Raw genomic sequence first — 18,091 nt, forward strand, 5'->3', positions numbered from 1 at the left:
TATACGGGAGAAGTCGATTCTGAACAGGGAGGCTGCTGAACGAGCCTCCCCACCCTGGAGAATGGGTTGACGCTCAAACCAAGGAAATCAAATTGGTCGAACAGAACAAGATTACCAGTGTGGACTGCAACGTGTCTGTCACTGACTTGGTTCCAAGGCAAAGTCGAAAGGATTTGACAGTCACGATGAAAGACATTACTCCTTGGATCCACGAGCAATCAGATCGGATGACAACCTAGGGCAGCTTGGTGCATGCGATTGGTGATAGAGTGGGCAGAGTGTACGCACCCATCATCCGTTTGAACTTTCCAACACACCTTCCGTAGCCTTCAAAGTCCGGATATTGCAACCAGACTATATCCTCGCGAGAGCTTCGATGGGGTTTCCAACCCATTATCCGGAATATCGTCTTCGCAGCATATTTAAGCGTGGGTACTGTTGTTCCTACAAATCGGGCTCGACAGCTTGCACGTTTTCGTTCGATACACTGCAGCTTGAAGTCTTTTCCATATCTGACCGTCGCCGTCCCTCATGTCTCCGGCAGCATCAACATGGTGCAAATGCCTTTGTCTGCGCCCGAAGTCGCTGCATCTAGCTTCATCACTCTGCTTCTCGAAGCCGTTCCGCCTATGGGGCTTTATAATGCTCTACCACTATTATCACGGACCAGGGCCGGTCCTACACCCTGTTGATCCAGTACCTCGAAGGAATCGGGATGGCGATGCTTCCATCGAGATACAGACTTTAATAGGAGTAAATTGCATCTCTCTAGGAGGAGATGACTACTCGTCGTTAAGAATTCGAAGCAGAGATGGATGCTCGCGAGCGTCGTCTGCAGGAGATGATCAGCCGATTTCGGCTCGTGGAGAGTCCAAGACCCCAAAGAAATGTCGGTATGCCCCATGAGCTACATGCAGCTGCAGAATCTCACGCAGCTGTGCGAGTTCCGGCGGATTTGGGTAGAATTGCAACCATGGTTTGCAATGCCCTGGATCATACGGATTCAGTGCGTCGAGTTATCAAACCGCTGCTGCAAGACTGCCTGTATCGCGACCACCAGTTCTGCTCACTCAACTCTCTGAGATATTTCGCTGGGCTACATTTGCAGTATCCTTGTCAGGCGTATATTTCCTTGGAAACATCATGTCTTAATCGCAGGATCCTCCAGTGGAGGCGGTTGGAGAAGAACGGAGTCATTTTTGACCAGCCCCTCGATGAAGATATAAACCTTTGGCGAGCCAGGAGGAATAGGAGTAGCGCATGAGGCGATGTTGAGCGTTTAACTACTGATACCTTTGAGGAGTTACTCGCACATGGGAAGATGACGAGATCAAGGCCATGTCTCACCCGTACCATGGGACCCCTTTCAAGTCGCCCTTTCGGTGCGATGATGTTTCGAAAATTCCTAGTCCTGTAATAGGGTGCTCGCCCGGCTACACCATTTCTCGGATCGGCGCCGACCCGGCGCCGGGTCCGCCCTGGATTGGAGAAGGCCGAGCGCGAGGCGGCCGGAGATCGGGACCGAACAAAGCGGCCTCGACGTCGTTAAGAGTGTTTCGTTGGTTAGTCTTTCGTTGGTGTTCTGGTAATTAGGGGGTTAGGGCCATTTGGCCGGATTGTTGTTCTGTTCTGTTTTCTGCGCCTGAATCTCCCAGGCCATGAATGATACCATGCGCTCCAAGAGCGTTGGACTCGTGGTCGGCTCGGAGTTCTGTGCCATTCTTAGTATAGGAGCTCTGATGGCTAAAGTCGCCCATAATTATTATGGACATTGAGAATGATATCTGTATGACGAAATAGGTACCTGTGCCAGACTGGAATTGATGTACGACCAGCTCTCGCGTAGCCCCACTGGTTCCGACGCCGTTCCCTGTGAGACAAGCCTTTTCTTATCCGACTAGGGCCATTGGAATTAGCGTAGTTAACGCTCATGGCTCACCTCTGGCGGTCTCCTGATTTCTAAGCGGCGCCCAATGCGGCTAAGCAGCCCGGCTTCGGCTGCTGGGCTCGGAGCTAAGGCCGTTAGTCAGCTTATCCGCCCTCCCAGAGCAGCAGGTCGAACCTTTCTTCTCTCATCCTTCTGCGCCCAAGGAACGATTGGCTGCTCCGGAAAATGTTGGATGGCAGTTCCCAGGTGGTGCTCGGGGGTGTCCACCCAGGACTCCTCGAGCATGCGCGCCCTGGATCGGCACTCGGACTCCGCCAACGACAGCCCTTCTGCTCCGATCCCGAGGGCTGGGGCCCCCTCAGCTCATCGAGGTTCGACCTGACGCCATGCTTTCTTGACGTGATCGTGGCCCTCGTGGCGGTCTGGGGCGTGATCGCTGGTGCCGGTGCGCTGTGGCTTTTGTTGCGGAAACGCATTCCCCAGCCGGTGTCCAAGAACTGGCATTTCTATGCCAAGCTGGTCAGTGCATTCCTGTACTTCAAAAATGTTCATATGGCTGATTACCCGCTGAAAACCATGTAGACTGTGCTCGGCACTCTGATCTTCGCTACCGCCCTGCAAGCCGCCATTCAAGTCGAGCGACAGCCTACGACCTTTTGGGCCGACTTCCGCTTCTGGTCGTCCATCGCCACGATCGCCTCGCTCGGTGTGATCTATGCAGTGCAATACTTTGAACATTGGCGCAGCCGACAGCCCAATGGGGTCGTGCTGTTTTACTGGATCTTTTTCATCATCGCCTACGCTATCAAGCTGCGGTCGCAGGTGGACCGGAAGGAGTACCTTCACCATCTTCCATACTTTGTCTGTATCAACGTCAGTCTGGGGCTGGCGCTTCTTGAGTTCGTGCTGGAATACTTTGTTCCCAAGAAGCAAAGCGCCTATGACGCCTTGGGCGATGAAGATGAATGTCCTTACAACTATGCGGACATCTTCTCCGTCCTCACCTTCAGCTGGATGACGCCCATGATGAAGTTCGGATACACAAACTTCCTGACCCAAGATGATCTGTGGAATCTCCGGCGTCGTGATACCACCCGTGTCACTGGTGGGGACTTGAAAGCGACATGGGAGGACGAGCTGCAGCGGAAGAAGCCGTCTTTATGGATTGCCCTTTTCCGGGCATTTGGTGGCCCCTACGCTCGTGGTGCGGTGATCAAATCGGGAAGCGACATGCTCGCCTTTGTTCAGCCACAGCTCCTTCGGCTTCTGATTAGCTTCATCGATTCGTATCGTCATCCGGACCCACAACCGGTGATGAGAGGTGTCGCAATTGCCCTGGCCATGTTCCTCGTCTCGATCTGTCAGACGATGTGTCTCCATCAATACTTCCAGCGAGCCTTTGACACTGGTATGCGAGTCAAATCGTCTTTGACCGCTCTTATCTATGCCAAGTCATTGCGGCTGTCCAATGAGGGCCGCCTATCAAAGACGACTGGCGACATTGTCAATCATATGGCTGTTGACCAACAGCGCCTGGCGGATCTGACACAGTTTGGTACACAACTATTGTCAGCTCCGTTCCAAATCACACTGTGCATGGTGTCCCTCTACCAGCTCGTTGGTGTGAGCATGTTTGCTGGTGTCGGAGTCATGATCCTCATGATTCCGCTGAACGGCGTAATTGCGCGGTTGATGAAGAAACTCCAGATTATCCAGATGAAGAACAAGGACTCAAGGACAAGATTGATGACCGAGATTCTGAATAACATCAAGAGCATCAAGCTTTACGCTTGGAACACCGCCTTCATGAACAAGCTCAGCCATATTCGAAACGATCTGGAACTCAACACTCTCCGGAAAATCGGTGCCACCCAGTCCATTGCCAACTTCACTTGGCAGTCTACGCCTTTCTTGGTGTCTTGCTCAACCTTTACGGTCTTTGTTTTGACCAGTGATCGCCCCTTGACCACGGATATCGTCTTCCCGGCTCTGACCCTTTTCAATTTGCTCACTTTCCCGCTTTCAATTCTGCCCATGGTGATCACGTCGATCATTGAGTCTTCTGTCGCCGTGAAGCGGCTGACAGAGTACTTCACTGCGGAGGAGTTGCAGACCGACTCTGTTCTATTCCAAGACTCTGTGGCGCATACGGGTGATGAGTCGGTTCGCATTCGCGACGCTTCATTCACCTGGAATCGCCATACAGGTGAAGATGTTCTCAAGAACATTGACTTGAGCGCACGCAAGGGCGAGCTCAGTTGTATCGTGGGTCGCGTTGGGTCCGGCAAGTCTTCGCTGCTCCAAGCACTACTCGGTGATCTGTGGAAGACGCACGGTGAAGTGGTTGTCCGGGGCCGTATTGCATATGTTGCACAATCACCGTGGGTGATGAATGCCAGCATTCGGGAGAATATTGTCTTTGGCCATCGTTGGGACCCGTCTTTCTACGACCTCACTGTTGAGGCCTGTGCTCTGCTCGACGACTTCAAGATCATGCCTGATGGAGATCTGACAGAGGTCGGCGAGCGAGGCATCTCACTTTCAGGAGGACAGAAAGCAAGACTGACTCTCGCTCGGGCTGTCTACGCTCGTGCCGACGTTTATCTTCTTGACGATGTCCTCTCGGCAGTGGATCAGCATGTCGGCCGTCATATCATCAACAAAGTGCTTGGCTCGGGCGGTCTTCTTAACGGCAAGACCAGAATCCTCGCAACCAATGCCATCACTGTTCTAAAAGAGGCAGACTTCATTGGGTTGTTGCGCGACAAGACCATCATCGAGAAGGGCACGTACGAACAGCTGTTGGCAATGAAGGGCGAAATCGCCAATCTTGTCCGTACTACGATGATTGAGCCAGAGGATGAGGGCGATGCTAGCGGCTCCGAGGATGGTCTCGCCAGCCCGGCGGACAGTTCGGACTCGACGACCGTGATTGAAAACGGAGGTGACGCTTCAGATGAAGAAGTGGAGCAGCCCGGGTCTCTCGTTCCTATTCGGGCGGCTGTTGATGCTCGTCGACGCACCAGTACCGTTACTCTTCGACGTGCAAGCACTGCGAGCTGGCAGGGCCCCAGACGCAAACTGGGAGATGAGGAGAATGTCCTCAAGAGCAAGCAAACCCAAGAAATGTCGCAGCAAGGCAAGGTCAAATGGGGCGTGTACGGCGAGTACGCCAAAGAAAGCAACATTGTTGCAGTTGCCTTCTACTTGTTTGCCCTTCTGGCCGGACAGACCGCTCAAGTGCTTGCTAACTTCTGGCTGAAGAGCTGGACTGAGTATAACGAAGCACATGGGACCAATGATGACGTGGGCACGTTCATTGGCGTCTATCTCGCCTTTGGTCTGGGCTCATCCGTCTTGGTTATTTTCCAGAACCTTATCTTGTGGATTTTCTGCTCGATCGAGGCATCTCGTAAACTGCATGAGCGCATGGCATTCGCCATCTTCCGCTCTCCCATGAGCTTCTTTGAGACGACGCCGTCTGGTCGAATTCTCAATCGGTTCTCTAGCGATATCTACCGAGTTGATGAGGTACTTGCTCGCACGTTCAACATGCTCTTTGCCAACTCTGCTCGCGCTATCTTTACGATGGTTGTCATTGGTACATCGACTCCCGCCTTTTTAATCCTGGTCATTCCGCTGGGCTGGGTTTACCTGAGCTACCAGAAATACTACCTGAGAACCTCGCGCGAGTTGAAGCGTCTTGATAGCGTCACTCGGAGTCCGATCTATGCCCACTTCCAGGAATCATTGGGTGGTATCTCGACCATTCGTGCCTATCGACAGGAGAACCGTTTCGCGCTAGAGAATGAGTGGCGTATGGATGCCAACCTACGGGCGTATTTCCCGTCCATCAGTGCTAACCGGTGGCTCGCGGTTCGCCTTGAATTCATCGGCTCCGTTATCATCCTGGCGTCCGCCACGCTTGCTATCGTCTCTGTGACAACTGGCAGCGGTCTTTCCGCTGGCATGGTTGGTCTGGCCATGTCTTATGCGCTGCAGATCACGCAGTCTCTAAATTGGATCGTTCGCCAGACTGTGGAGGTCGAGACTAACATTGTGTCCGTCGAACGAGTGCTTGAGTACGCAAGCCTCCCCAGTGAAGCACCAGAGGTGATCTTCAAGCGCCGCCCTGCCATCGGCTGGCCGGGGCAGGGTGCTGTCTCTTTCAAGGACTACAGCACCCGGTACCGTCCTGGGCTGGATCTGGTGCTCAAGAATATCGATCTTGACATAAAGCCACATGAAAAGATCGGTGTTGTTGGTCGGACGGGTGCTGGGAAGAGCTCTCTTACGCTGGCCTTGTTCCGGATCATTGAAGCTGACAGCGGTAGCATCAGGTAAGCCTCGATCAAATTGCCCAAGTCTCTATCTAGTGCTAATATAGTTACAGTATTGACGGACTTGATGTGGGTACAATTGGCTTGTTTGACCTTCGTGGACGCCTAGCCATTATTCCTCAAGATCCGGCTATGTTTGAGGGCACTCTGCGCGACAATTTGGATCCTCGCCATGTTCACGACGACACCGAGCTCTGGAGCGTGCTAGGTACGTTGAGTGTGATTTCTATGAGATGAAGGATTTCCTAACGAATTTGAAACTTCCAGACCATGCGAGATTGAAGGAGCACGTCTCCGGTATGGAGGGCCAGCTGGATGCTCAGATCCAAGAGGGAGGTTAGTGAACGCCTGATGTTCTGTCCACTTTGAAACTGGTTTTCTGACCTGGAGCATAACAGGGTGCAATCTGAGTCAAGGTCAACGCCAGCTGGTGTCCCTTGCAAGGGCGCTGTTAACACCCAGCAATATCCTTGTGCTAGACGAGGCAACCGTAAGATTCCCTGTTTCCCCCTTTTCGCGCCAGGTGGCAAAATTAGCTAACAACAATGGTCAATTCTAGGCGGCTGTTGACGTGGAGACAGATGCGTTGCTTCAGCGGACCCTCCGCAGCAGCATCTTCCAAGACCGCACCATCATCACGATCGCGCACCGAATCAATACGATCATCGACTCTGATCGAATCGTTGTGCTGGACAAGGGTCGAGTGGCGGAATTTGACACGCCGGCGGAGCTGATCAAGAGAGGCGGCCGCTTTTACGAGCTCGCTAAGGAAGCTGGCTTGCTAGACAGCGATGGCCTGATCGCCTCCCCACATATTGCGTAAAATCCAATCAGCGGTAGTGGTTTGATCAGTCCCTGCGTGTTCACGACATGACAGGAGTGCTCAGCCAGCCAGTTGATGACCAAGGTCTCAACACTCCAACGTGAGTGGCCCGGAGGCCCCGTGTTACCAGGGCCAACCCTAGATCCTGATTGTTCAATTTCCACGCTGCCTGCATGGACCACGCCTCTGCTCTGGCCGTTTTCAGGTGACTCGGCGTGGCGCGGGCGTCTGTGCATACTCAGCGCATGTCAAGAAAGGAATTGTTGAACGCATTTACAGGGGATCCCCTGGATCAAAGGCGACAAAAAAAGAAAAGCAGAAAGAAATAAATTGTCGCACCTCGGCGCCTCCGGTGTTTCAGGCTTCCTCGAACCAATGCCGCATGGTTGAGCTATTTGCGCGAGAAAAGAAAAAAAGTCTTTTAAGTTTGTTTTCCATGTTCTGATCGAGATTGTACAGCGAGTTGTTTGTTTTGGATATTATACATACCACATACAGTGTAGTTAGAAAAGAAACCTCGAGGCAGGACTCTGGACTGCAAGTACAGAATGATATCAGGGTTTCTCTTGACGCTTTTCAATCCCCGTTGCTGTTTCTGCAAGTGTTGAGAGAACGTGGCGGTGACAGCTTTCATCTTTGGTTGGCCGTTGGGCATCGAGCCGTTATTTTCGTAGCGGTGAAGGCTGCCACGGCGTCTGTTCGCGGTTACCCTCGACACCGCCTGTTCAACTGCAGAGTCACTCGTGTCTGACAATCTGGACACTGTTTTTCGCTCAACAAGAAGGGTCATTTCCGGCGTAGTTCGATATGGTTTCTCTGAAAAAGGCAACCATAGTGCGTGCCGTAGGCCGTAGCTCAATCAAGCCCTAACCCGCCACTCCCACCCCCGTCTTTGCTGAACCCGAACGGCAAGATCAGCTGGGTATGTCGACATCGTGGCATATGTGTGAAACAAATAGTCGCCACACTGATGCATTCACTCCTTGCTGGAAAAAAAGTATGCGGGACATTGCCACGCGTTTTGTGTGGCCTGGAGTGCACACTGTACATGCGACCTGCAATGTGCAGTCCAGCCCCCCTTTCCCCCGGAGCAGACCCGGCCTGATGTCATTGTAGAGAAGAATAGGAGATAACCTTTCCCTTCAGCTCCGATTGACGGATCTGAGTGCATCATATCGGAGGTCTCTAAGGGGTAAGTAAAATAGAGTATACAAGTCAAAATCTATCAGATCTCGCATGGCATGCAGCCGGATTGATTTTTACAATGTGACTCCATATTCCCCATCTGTGCTCTGCGATTGAGATGATTGGGCCGCGGATGCAAACTCTGGGATAATATTCGTTTCAGCTATCCAGGCAAGGGAGTGTATGTAACGGGAGGGGATGGAAAAGGAGGCTCGAGCTCCCTTCCCGCAGGTCAAGTGGAGGGCGACGTCGGCTAGTGACAGCAAAGTAAACTCATGGAAGGCGCGGGCCGGGGAATTCTTGCAATCCTTCCAGCCGTCAGGGAGAATAGGGTCATTGTCATTCGATGCGCCAATCACATCACAATAATGTCTCTCAGATCAGATCCGAAGGCCCAGGCTCTGGGTCCGATCGCCCTACATCCTGGGCGAGATCATGGCACATCAGCATGGAATAGATGGCTGGGACTCGTCTCTCCACCTCCGCCCACGCCCACCATGATCTGGTCTTGCATATACCGGATCTCTAGATAGAGGTGATCATCTCGGGTTTCTAGTCGAGTAGCACCCCCGAGCATGTCCGAAAAGTATGGTGGCCGGATAAAACCTTCTAAGAACCTTGTTTTGCGTTTGAATTTTGACTTCCGTCCACCTCGCCGCGCGAACCGGTGCAGGGCTGTGATATCATTGCAGTGTAGATGCACGGTCCGCGACCTCTATAGACAGCAGAACGCGAGGCCTTCTAGCGTATAGCACCCCTTCCATGCTCTTATCTTTCCGACCTTTTGATCAGGTTTCGCCCGCTGTATGGGTTGCCCACCAGCTCGGTAGTACATTACATGGCTGGAGCAAGCAAGTGGAGCGCGGGATCCAAAATCCGCATGGCCCGAACCGAACCAACAAGTGATCCACGTCTGTCAGCGGCAGACTTCTGTTCTTCCTAGAACGGATTTCGATGCAGGTTGGATGGAGGACCCGCTCGGCCCTGGAAAAGAGAAGAGCGCGGCAGGATCGCAGTTTGCAGAGCTGCATCAGAATCCACTATCTCCTGCGAGATTCTGTTGTACACATTTTCAATACAGGATCTGATCAAAAATTTTTGTCTGTACCCTGACTTGCATCTTCCGGATCTCTCTGAACCAGGACGGTGGGTCGGGGAGATGTGCGGATGTGACCCGGCGCTTGGACCCGGGCGTCGGAGAACGAGCAGAAGAGGGAATAGGGTCCTGATCGTCGACCGGGGGGCTGCAGGGTAGAAAGTCTGATCTCTTTTCCGTTGGTGTGTCGCTGCCAGTGCCTTGCGTCTAACAGTTCGTCTTTCTAAGTGGAGTGGTTCCCGATATGAGAGCCACCCCACCTTAGGTATCTCCACGTCTGACCGGGAAGAAAAAAAAAGGGGAGGAAAGGGGGGTGGGTGACGGGATGGATGGAAGTCCTGGCTAATTAGGTCACATCCACTCCCCATAGTTGGCCCCAGCCACAGATCGACCGCCAGGAGCGGATATTCCCGGGGGCAAAAGATACAAAGCATATATTCCACGACCGGAACAGACGCCCATTGGGTTGGGAGGGATAGATATCAGAAAAGGATGTACGCATTGTGTACACCCGGGCGATCTATTCAAGCACAATGACAACAAAGAAGAATAGATTCAGCCACACCGATCGAGAGCACGGACGGAAGATCTCCGCCAGGGACGATCGAGAGTCGCTATTTAAGGAAATATCTCCGTGCCTGGTGTTCTCCGGGGTTTCTAGGCCTGCATGGTATTGGGCCGGGGAACCTCTCGTTCGCGCCGTGAGCGGGCCTGATGGGTGGATCCGTTCGTCCTTGCCCGCAATCCATCTCCAACACTAAGTGAGTGCATGCATGCGATCGCGAGATTATCGCCAGCGATGGACTACGTTATTTCTGACTGGCAAATAGGGGCTTGGGGAATAGAGGATACCACAAAAAAAATTCCTGAGAGATCAGCTGCAACGCTAGCTGGGTGGTTCGTGGGAAACCGAGGTCAAAGTGTACATGTGGCGGTTGTGCTCAGGGCGCCCACTGCCCCGGGACGAGTCAAGCCACACCCCATCGAGCGTATCCCGGTAGCTGGGTAAGTGATCCTCGGCGGTGTTCCTCGGTGATGTGCAGTACAGGATTTCATCGCAACCCCGTCCCTTTTCAGTTGTCTCTGCTAATTTCGATTTGGTGGAAATAAATGAGCATATTGATGCTTTAATGCTCCGACTCGCGTGGTTGACGTGCGACATACACTGCGAACAATGAATGGCCACGTTACACAGAGAAAAGCGGACTCTTTCTCCGACAGGGATGCGACACAAGGTTGGAGCTATTGATTGCCTCGGAGCCACTAGGCCAAGCGATCACTGAACTCTGGCTCCACTTGACAACAGACCCCACATCGAAATGCAAAAAGACAAGAACAAGAACAACTCGCTGAACTACTGTAGGGAATCAGTGGACGGCATTGATGTGATATCGAATTACCGGCAAGCGCGGACAATGCGGCGCCGAGAGGCCCGCCTGAGAGCTAGTATCCATAGCTATCGGGTATTTTGTTGAAAGGCGGTATGCTGTCTGAGACTAGCAGCATCCTTAAGGCTGTCATTGGCCTCTAGGAACGCCGTGCCTCGGCCCTGAAGAACTGCGGAAACCAATCTTGCATCTGCCGCTGTACGACTATGTAGATTCCAAAGCAGGCCAACCAATCCACTATGGCGGCAAGACTGCATGCAAGCACCGGCGCCGGGAAGGAAGCGGGTAGTGAACGAGCGTGGAGAGGTGCAGTCGTTGGGTCAGGGCTAACTATCCAGAAGGCGAGAAATGCGGTACATACTCGGCCCGTCCCAGCCCCAACACAACGATATTTTTTTTCTGGAAGCCAACTAACCCATTGTTCTTGCCCCTTTACCTCGTTCCCCCATATCCATATACAGGAAACCGGCCATACGGCGCAGTCGCCTACTGAAACAGTCCGCCATCTAAATGGTGCCTGGGCAGTCTTTCGTATGATTGCCAACCTTGACCCTCCCATTGGGACCGGCCCCATGACACTATGCCCTAAGTGGAGTTTGACAGCTTTAGTCTGCCGGACCGCCATCCCCGGGCCGCGTCCCAGAAATGGGGAGGGTCTAGGCTTAAGCCCTGCCCGTCAGCCAACCACAATCCCTAGAACAAAAGTACAAGCGTGGGCTGCCACTACGCGCATCAGCCCAGATGACCGTGAACCCTTGGACCCCTGACCCTCGGCTAGACACTCACGGAATCGGCCCTTCCATCCCCCGAACAAGGGCCACTGCATGACGCAATGCCAGTGTTTGTCGGTCCGATGAGCGTTCGATCGCTGTGCGTCATTGATCGATCGTGCCTGCGGCTGTTGGACTCTACATGGGACTGTGCGCTGGGCTGCGCTTTGATTTCCCGAAGATTCAAATAGAGTATATGACACTTGGTGGAATACGACGAGAACATGAACATCGTTTCCAGTCTCTGCTTCGTTTCCGTCTTCCCCCTAACCTCCTAATCATCCGATCGATCGTTGGTCATGAGAGCAGCCCGCCTCTCCGTACTTTGGGCTGTTGATGCCAGTGCACTGTAGCAAAATTGCGTCAAGTATTTGATTTCTGGCGAGAGTCTTGCGAACAGACCCCGGCCTCGCCAGCCGTCTCTCGATCGATACGAGACCGAATATCATGACCGCAAGAGTGATGAAGCAATTATCCCAAAGTACCAAGCCCTGCTTTATGTATACAGTCTCCAGAGTATAGCCAACCGGTAAATTCTCGAGCGTTCCAGGAGTGGAGAGAGGCTCGGGCACAGACACCGCTTGCATATCCACGGCCAAATTGAAATTCCTCAGTTCACGGAGGCTCTTAGGCAGCAATTCTAGATAATGTAAAGGAAATAGGGGGGGGCTCTAGCCCCCACATACCCTTCCAGCCCAAATGTCAGTGCTCACCTGTCATATCGCCTATTGGGAATCTAGCTCGGAAGAACTATACGGCACTATTGTATGCTACTCTTCAACGCCAAGTTTCAATCTCAAGTTTCAGGGTGACTTCGATCTCCGAACATCTCCGCAAACTTTCTATTTTCTGTCCATGGCGGCAAAAGCGGCCGACCGGGTAATAACTGGCGCTGTTATCGGCGACGGCCATCTGTAGCCCCTGTGTTTGCCTATGGCGATCCACCTCGAACCCGGTCGCCAAGGCCTGCCATCAAGTGTTTATTGTGATTGTTGGGAACCACAACGGGTTTCTTCCTGGGCCTGTATTGCGCTTCCCTGCATCTGTATAAGCAGACCAAGCCTGCCTTCTAACTGTCAGGCCCTGTCATAACCTCCTGTAGCGGTGGTGGCATCGAGGAGCTGCGAACCAGGCCACGTTGTAGTTCTTTGCTTGCTTGCTTGATTGCCCTCATTGCTAGCAATAGTGTGGCAGGGGTCAGAGCGGACTGCACCATTCACTACTAATCTTAACCCCCGTCTTTGAAGTCTAGGCCTATTTGAAAAGCAAATGATCGCCCTTCCGCCCCCATGGTGGTATGGCGTAAACATGACGGACTAGCCACGCCCCCGTTGTTTAATTTATTTTTTGGGCCGCTGTCATGTCTCAACGGCGGCCTGACACTTACAATAATACCCGAAAAAGCAATGCTAGGCAGGAAGAACAGTCGAGCACAAAAAAATGTCAAACAAAGAGGATTACCCCAGAAGATATGAGCAGGATCCGGTGTTAGACCATCGTTGTTGGTGTGTTTGTGGGACAATTACTTTGGGCATGCAGAGCATAGTCATGTGTCTTCCTGATCGGGGAATATTTAGACAATGACAAATACTCAAACGCGATCTGCCTTGCACCCGCAACCTAACCCTAATTTATTACCGTGGGATCTTGGTCGTCTTTCAGAGGTAAAGCGTTGCATGCACGAACTCGAGCGAGGCTAGCCTCGCGATCAGACGGACACAAGGTTTGCAGATACCAGGCATCCAGCTTCTGGCCGGTGCATGTCGACATCACATCTTAAGAAGTGTTCCCGATGTGGCGCTGGACCAGTTGCCTTGCTACCCTCGCAAGCCTCCCACCCCGCCTCTCGCCGGGACGGGAGATTAACGCGGTGACACTCTCTTGGGTCTGGGTTTCATTTCGTCGGGAATCTTTCATCCAGCACAGACCAAGGGGCAGGGTTTGCTTTGTCCTCGACGTAATTGCTGTCAGCCGAGCAAAGGAGTGGATCGGTGCAGAGCAAAGGTACGGCGGCTAACTCGGCCTAGGACGAAGGACTCGATCCATTTCTCGATCCATTGGTGACCCGGCTTCTGATCCGCCTAAAGGCGAAATGCTTCAGGCGTCTCGATCTGTGCTAGAGCGTCCTGCCTCGCTCTTTTCTTCTGTCTATTCGCGCCTACGGATACTCGCTCCGTAGTTAGTGTCCATCGCTTACGCCCGATGTCTTCTGATTTGCTTATATTTTTTCTATCCCCTCGTCTCTTTGCCTCGGGAGGTCTGACCTCAGGGGTTCAATGGTGGCAGTTAGTTGCTCCTGGTTCAGCTGAAACCCACTGTCGCTGAAACCCCGGGTGCTGTCATGTTCGAGGCTCTGAGAGCGCTGATCGGCACTGGCCAGTTGACTGACAGAAGCTGAAGAAGCCCTATGTGCCACTTCTTTCTTGAGATTATTCCAGGATCCAGGATCATGGGCCGCGCAGCCGCTTTGATTTGCCCAGTGGCTCAGGGGGCGCCAGGCGAGTCTCATTGGTGGTGGTCACTGCAAACTAGCGCCGGGGCACATTGCGGCCAGATCCGATCACGAAGAATGGCTGTGCCCAGCGGTACAAATGTGCGGCGGAGCACCTTCCCCCAGATTATCCGCCCAAAGACGAATCAATGCCTCCCATCACACAGAAACTCCGAATGCTGAGAACTGATCTGCGATGGCAAGAATAGCACCCACATTTATCCACACAGCGTGGCCGTGGGTCCTTTCCGACGCAAGGCAGGGCCTGTGCGGCCAAAGATAAATAGATTATTTTTAAAAAAAATTGCTGTGCCTGGCTGGCCAGCCCATGTAGACTACAGATCGGAGGCGCCGTCAAGCAGCAGAGAGGCGGGTTTGCCCTCGGCTTAGGGCTAAACAATACCCCCCAAACAAAGAACCACCCAGGTAGAAAAGAAAGCCGAGGAACTATGCGGACTATGTGGGCCAATGGAGGCGCCCGATCCCGAGATGATCAAGGACAGTCTAGAGCAAGTGACAGTCTATGGCGTTCCGGAAGCCGTCCCCCCCGGTCGGTGGGGTTTATGACACTAGGGATCCAGCAGGACTTGTCAGGCCGTAATGTCAAGTAAGATCTGCAAAATAGTTGGAACAGGGATCAATGCTCGATCGGGACAAGCCAGTCCGGCTGCATGATGCTGCATTTTCGATCAGAAAGCTCCAGGATCACCCATGCTTGCGGGTGGCACAGTAGTGTTTGATGGTTGTGCTTTTGTCCTGCTGGCCTAGATTCAATCTCTATTTTAAATCCCAGTTCCCATCCCCTCTCCTCCCTGGTCCATCCTTTCAATTCTTGTCCCTCCATCTGACCCACTGCTCTGGTTCCTCTTTGTCTGGGGCAATTGTGTATCCAACCATTCCCTCCCGACTTTGTACTACCTACCTGGGGTTGGGATCACAAACCAGTGGAGCTCTCCCTCTTGTTCCTGCATTGTTGTCGTCGGTTGCGAACATCTATCTCGCTGCAGTCTCCCTGCCTAGCATTATAGGTGAGCCCTCCGTCCTGTCCCGTTTGTCTTAGCGGACCGTCGTCCCTGGGAAGCCGCCGAGTATCAGGATACTGACTACCAGCCGTTAGGTATTGCAAAGTGCACTAGAGCAAGCCTAACCCTGCTCCATCCTCAGCCAGTAGATCTCTGTTCTATAAAGAGAACGGTTTTTTATCTCGAGGCTGTGTCCTCTTGTTGGATGGTTATCGCCTCGCCATCCATTTCAATTGTGCCACAGATCTAGCGATCGCCAAAGAGCATCTCTTTTGCTCCAGCAACAAAATGGTTTACAATAAACCATCTCCAGCAGCAGGCATGAAGCGGTCTGCTTCTGCCCTCCACGACGGTTCACCAGGCTGGGACGTTGCTCCAGTGAGTCTGCCTTGAGAACACGCTCTGGGCTACTGAGGCTAACCATCCAGCACCTGCAGCCCATGATGGCTTCTTCGCGCTCGTCATTTCGTCTTCCATATGCGCACTACGCTCTCATCTACCTCGACCACGAGGGCAAGTTGAAGGTCGACGAGTCTGCATCCATCAAGGAGCAGAATTCGACCATCTTCACCCCGGAGGTCCGCCAGAATTTCTTGGAAATTCTCGGCGAACGAATTGGTTACCAGCAGCCTGTCCGGCGTAAGTGTACCCCAGGAGTTAGTTGCACTGTTGCAAAGTCCCTGGCTAACCCGACTGCTCAAAACAGGCACCTTGGAAGCATCACCTCGCCGGGTGAGGCGCCGCAAGGGAGATTTCCACAGTTCCTCTCCCTCTGATGAACGTCTGCCTGAACAGGTATCCGACAGTGAGGACTTTTCCTCTCATGGATCGTCAGAGATGGTCCCCCTTCGCATCGGTGACACTCCAAAGGTCCTCGGGTACTACGAAGGCGCACTCAAGCACTTCCAGCAGCTCAACTGTCGCATGGTTGCCAAGGCCTTTATCAAGTTCATCGAGCCTCGCAAGCAGGTGAGACACCCTTACAACGGGGGTAAGGCTCCGCCAGGATCAGCCCCCGGAACAACGGGCGATCCTGAAAAGACCAAGCCTGAATGGTGGCCCCCGGGTGTTATGCACAAGGAGCCCGACCACTTGAGGAAAGAGTGTATGTCTCCCCCTATTACTATCCGCTACTAGGCGCAATCTAACGTAAATATAGATCGCATTGAGCTCCTGCTTCACATTGTCCGCAAGCTCGGCAACCATGGTATCACCGCCGACAAACTGAAGGAAGTCGCTGGCGACACCAAGCGCAGCCTGAAGCACCCTTCGCATGTCGAAATCATTTATGAGATCCTCCGGGTGCGAAAGATGGAGGAGCGCTTTGAGCGCGGTGAAGTTGGTATGTATAACACGGTTGCTTGCCGTTGGACCTGAACTAATCTGTGCTCAGATGCCAACATGGTTGTCTATGTCATGAACCGTGGGCCTAGTCCCAAGGGTGATGAGGACGAAGAGTCCGGCGAGGCTCCTTCTTCTGCCATCGAAGAGCCAGAACATGTCGAAGAAGGGTTGCTGACGCCGACATCATCGGTCGAGCAGTCATCTGCACCACTTACAACACACATTGACGCCATGTCCGCTCGTCATATCCCGGGTAGTGACCGCCATCTCTTCTCTGTCCCAGAGCCGCTCAACTTCGAGAGCGCTGGCCGACATGATCGCGCATTCTACACCACGCCTCCTCATTATGCCGACTCTTTCTCGTCCCAGGCCATGCTCAGCACCCCTGTGAGTGCGGAGATGATCAGCCCGCACGAGGCATCGGTCTTCGACTACCCTGCCACCAATCCCTTCCCAAATTCCACGCCTGAGCTTCAGCGCACCGGCCAGTATGACTCGTGGACGACACCGACCTTCCGCCAGAACATCTTCAGCCCCATCGATTATGGGACCCCGGGCTCCGGCCATGCACTTCCTCCACCGGCAATGCCCTACCACATGCCTATGGCCTCGCCTGCCCAGCTGCACGACATGTCTTCGCACCATGCTCATGTTCCCATGGATCAAAGAGCGCTCCCCTTCCGCACAGGTTCTCTTGGACATCCCCACGGTCTGCCGCTGTCTCATCAGGCGTGAAAACAAACCTCAAAAAAAAAAATTGAAAATATGTCAACGGACGGGCTGGGCCCGATTGACAGGCATTGAATGAATCGACTCCGGGAAATGTGGCATGGATCTTACGAATATATATGACTGACGGCTCTGATTAACTCGACAACTTTGTGCTCGTTCAATGGCTGGCCTGGGCCGGGGAGTTCTTGTTTCTCTGTGAGGGATAAAAAAAGGACGGTGTCGTCTAAAGAGGTGCTGGGCAGGTTTTTCTTTCCTCTCTTCTGCTTCTTTATCCTTTCAAAATACCTTGGGAGGCTTTACCCTTTTTGATTGCCTTTTATTTTTGCTTGGCGGTGGTCTCTCTGAAGTCCGGACTGCTCGCTGTTTACTTTCTTGTCTTTCGTTGGTCCTGTTTGTGTCCTCTGCTTGTGAACATATACATGCTCTTCTCGGGATTCTCCGAGTAGGCTTTGTGGATAATTTATTGTCTGGTAGATATTTGTCATAACGAATTTGTTTCTGGGAATGTCCTGCGAGAGATATCCTAACGTAAATAGAGGCGCTTGGCTTCGTTTGTCGGATTTTAGCGTTGCAAGCAGCGACGATTCCCAAATTGTGCATTTGGGGCTTTGGACAACGTGAATTTTCTCATTTCTCGGTGCTATGAACGGCGCCACGATGCTGCTTTCGGTTCCAAGAGCATGACATGAGTGCTTGATGGGATATTTGTCAGACTTTGCATAAAGCGATTTTCTGTAGCGTAGTCTTCGATCACTTTGACCATGGCTTTTAACTACCCCTCCTTGTTTAACAGCCAGCCCCGTTTATGCAGGTCAACTTCTGAAATTAGGCAATGAATTAAGACCGCGATGGAACGAGTGTCTCTATTCGATGTAGCGTAGTATCGAAATGACCGTAGCATTTTCTGCTAGGGGGAGCCGCTTTAGATGTTCACTCATATGAGGTACATGCGCGGGCATGTCACGCCCGAACAATATATATGAAGTCGTGAGAGAAAAATGAGGCCTTCTAA

General features: G+C 52.7%; 6 protein-coding genes across 6 annotated transcripts; 4 read left to right on the forward strand and 2 right to left on the reverse strand.

Annotated features, from left to right (window-relative positions):
- Positions 1 to 811: 811 nt before the first annotated feature.
- On the forward strand, positions 812 to 1,264 carry N7510_003203 (uncharacterized protein; the record flags this gene model as incomplete). Its single annotated transcript, XM_056975130.1, has 1 exon — positions 812 to 1,264. One exon carries the CDS (start codon positions 812 to 814, stop codon positions 1,262 to 1,264), a length of 453 nt encoding a protein of 150 aa, XP_056835086.1.
- A 169-nt stretch (positions 1,265 to 1,433) lies between these two features.
- N7510_003204 (uncharacterized protein) lies at positions 1,434 to 1,772 on the reverse strand (the record flags this gene model as incomplete). Its single annotated transcript, XM_056975131.1, has 2 exons — positions 1,434 to 1,582; positions 1,670 to 1,772. 2 exons carry the CDS (start codon positions 1,770 to 1,772, stop codon positions 1,434 to 1,436), a joined length of 252 nt encoding a protein of 83 aa, XP_056835087.1.
- A 341-nt stretch (positions 1,773 to 2,113) lies between these two features.
- On the forward strand, positions 2,114 to 7,051 carry N7510_003205 (ATP-binding cassette glutathione S-conjugate transporter YCF1; the record flags this gene model as incomplete). The annotated part of the gene is made up of 6 exons (XM_056975132.1): positions 2,114 to 2,407; positions 2,471 to 6,228; positions 6,282 to 6,436; positions 6,496 to 6,564; positions 6,627 to 6,718; positions 6,788 to 7,051. 6 exons carry the CDS (start codon positions 2,114 to 2,116, stop codon positions 7,049 to 7,051), a joined length of 4,632 nt encoding a protein of 1,543 aa, XP_056835088.1.
- Positions 7,052 to 10,218: 3,167 nt separating this feature from the next.
- Positions 10,219 to 10,494, reverse strand: N7510_003206 (uncharacterized protein; the record flags this gene model as incomplete). Its single annotated transcript, XM_056975133.1, has 1 exon — positions 10,219 to 10,494. The coding sequence occupies one exon, from the start codon at positions 10,492 to 10,494 to the stop codon at positions 10,219 to 10,221; it is 276 nt and encodes a 91-aa protein (XP_056835089.1).
- Positions 10,495 to 12,189: 1,695 nt separating this feature from the next.
- Positions 12,190 to 12,408, forward strand: N7510_003207 (uncharacterized protein; the record flags this gene model as incomplete). Its single annotated transcript, XM_056975134.1, has 1 exon — positions 12,190 to 12,408. The coding sequence occupies one exon, from the start codon at positions 12,190 to 12,192 to the stop codon at positions 12,406 to 12,408; it is 219 nt and encodes a 72-aa protein (XP_056835090.1).
- Positions 12,409 to 15,291: 2,883 nt separating this feature from the next.
- On the forward strand, positions 15,292 to 17,082 carry N7510_003208 (uncharacterized protein; the record flags this gene model as incomplete). The annotated part of the gene is made up of 5 exons (XM_056975135.1): positions 15,292 to 15,381; positions 15,432 to 15,642; positions 15,710 to 16,108; positions 16,163 to 16,345; positions 16,397 to 17,082. The coding sequence occupies 5 exons, from the start codon at positions 15,292 to 15,294 to the stop codon at positions 17,080 to 17,082; spliced, it is 1,569 nt and encodes a 522-aa protein (XP_056835091.1).
- Between the last annotated feature and the right edge of the window lie 1,009 nt (positions 17,083 to 18,091).

The sequence above is a fragment of the Penicillium lagena genome (genome assembly GCF_028827675.1).
Source record: "Penicillium lagena strain IBT 129212 chromosome Unknown utg000002l_segment0_segment0, whole genome shotgun sequence".
In the NCBI taxonomy this organism is placed as follows: Eukaryota; Fungi; Ascomycota; class Eurotiomycetes; order Eurotiales; family Aspergillaceae; genus Penicillium; species Penicillium lagena.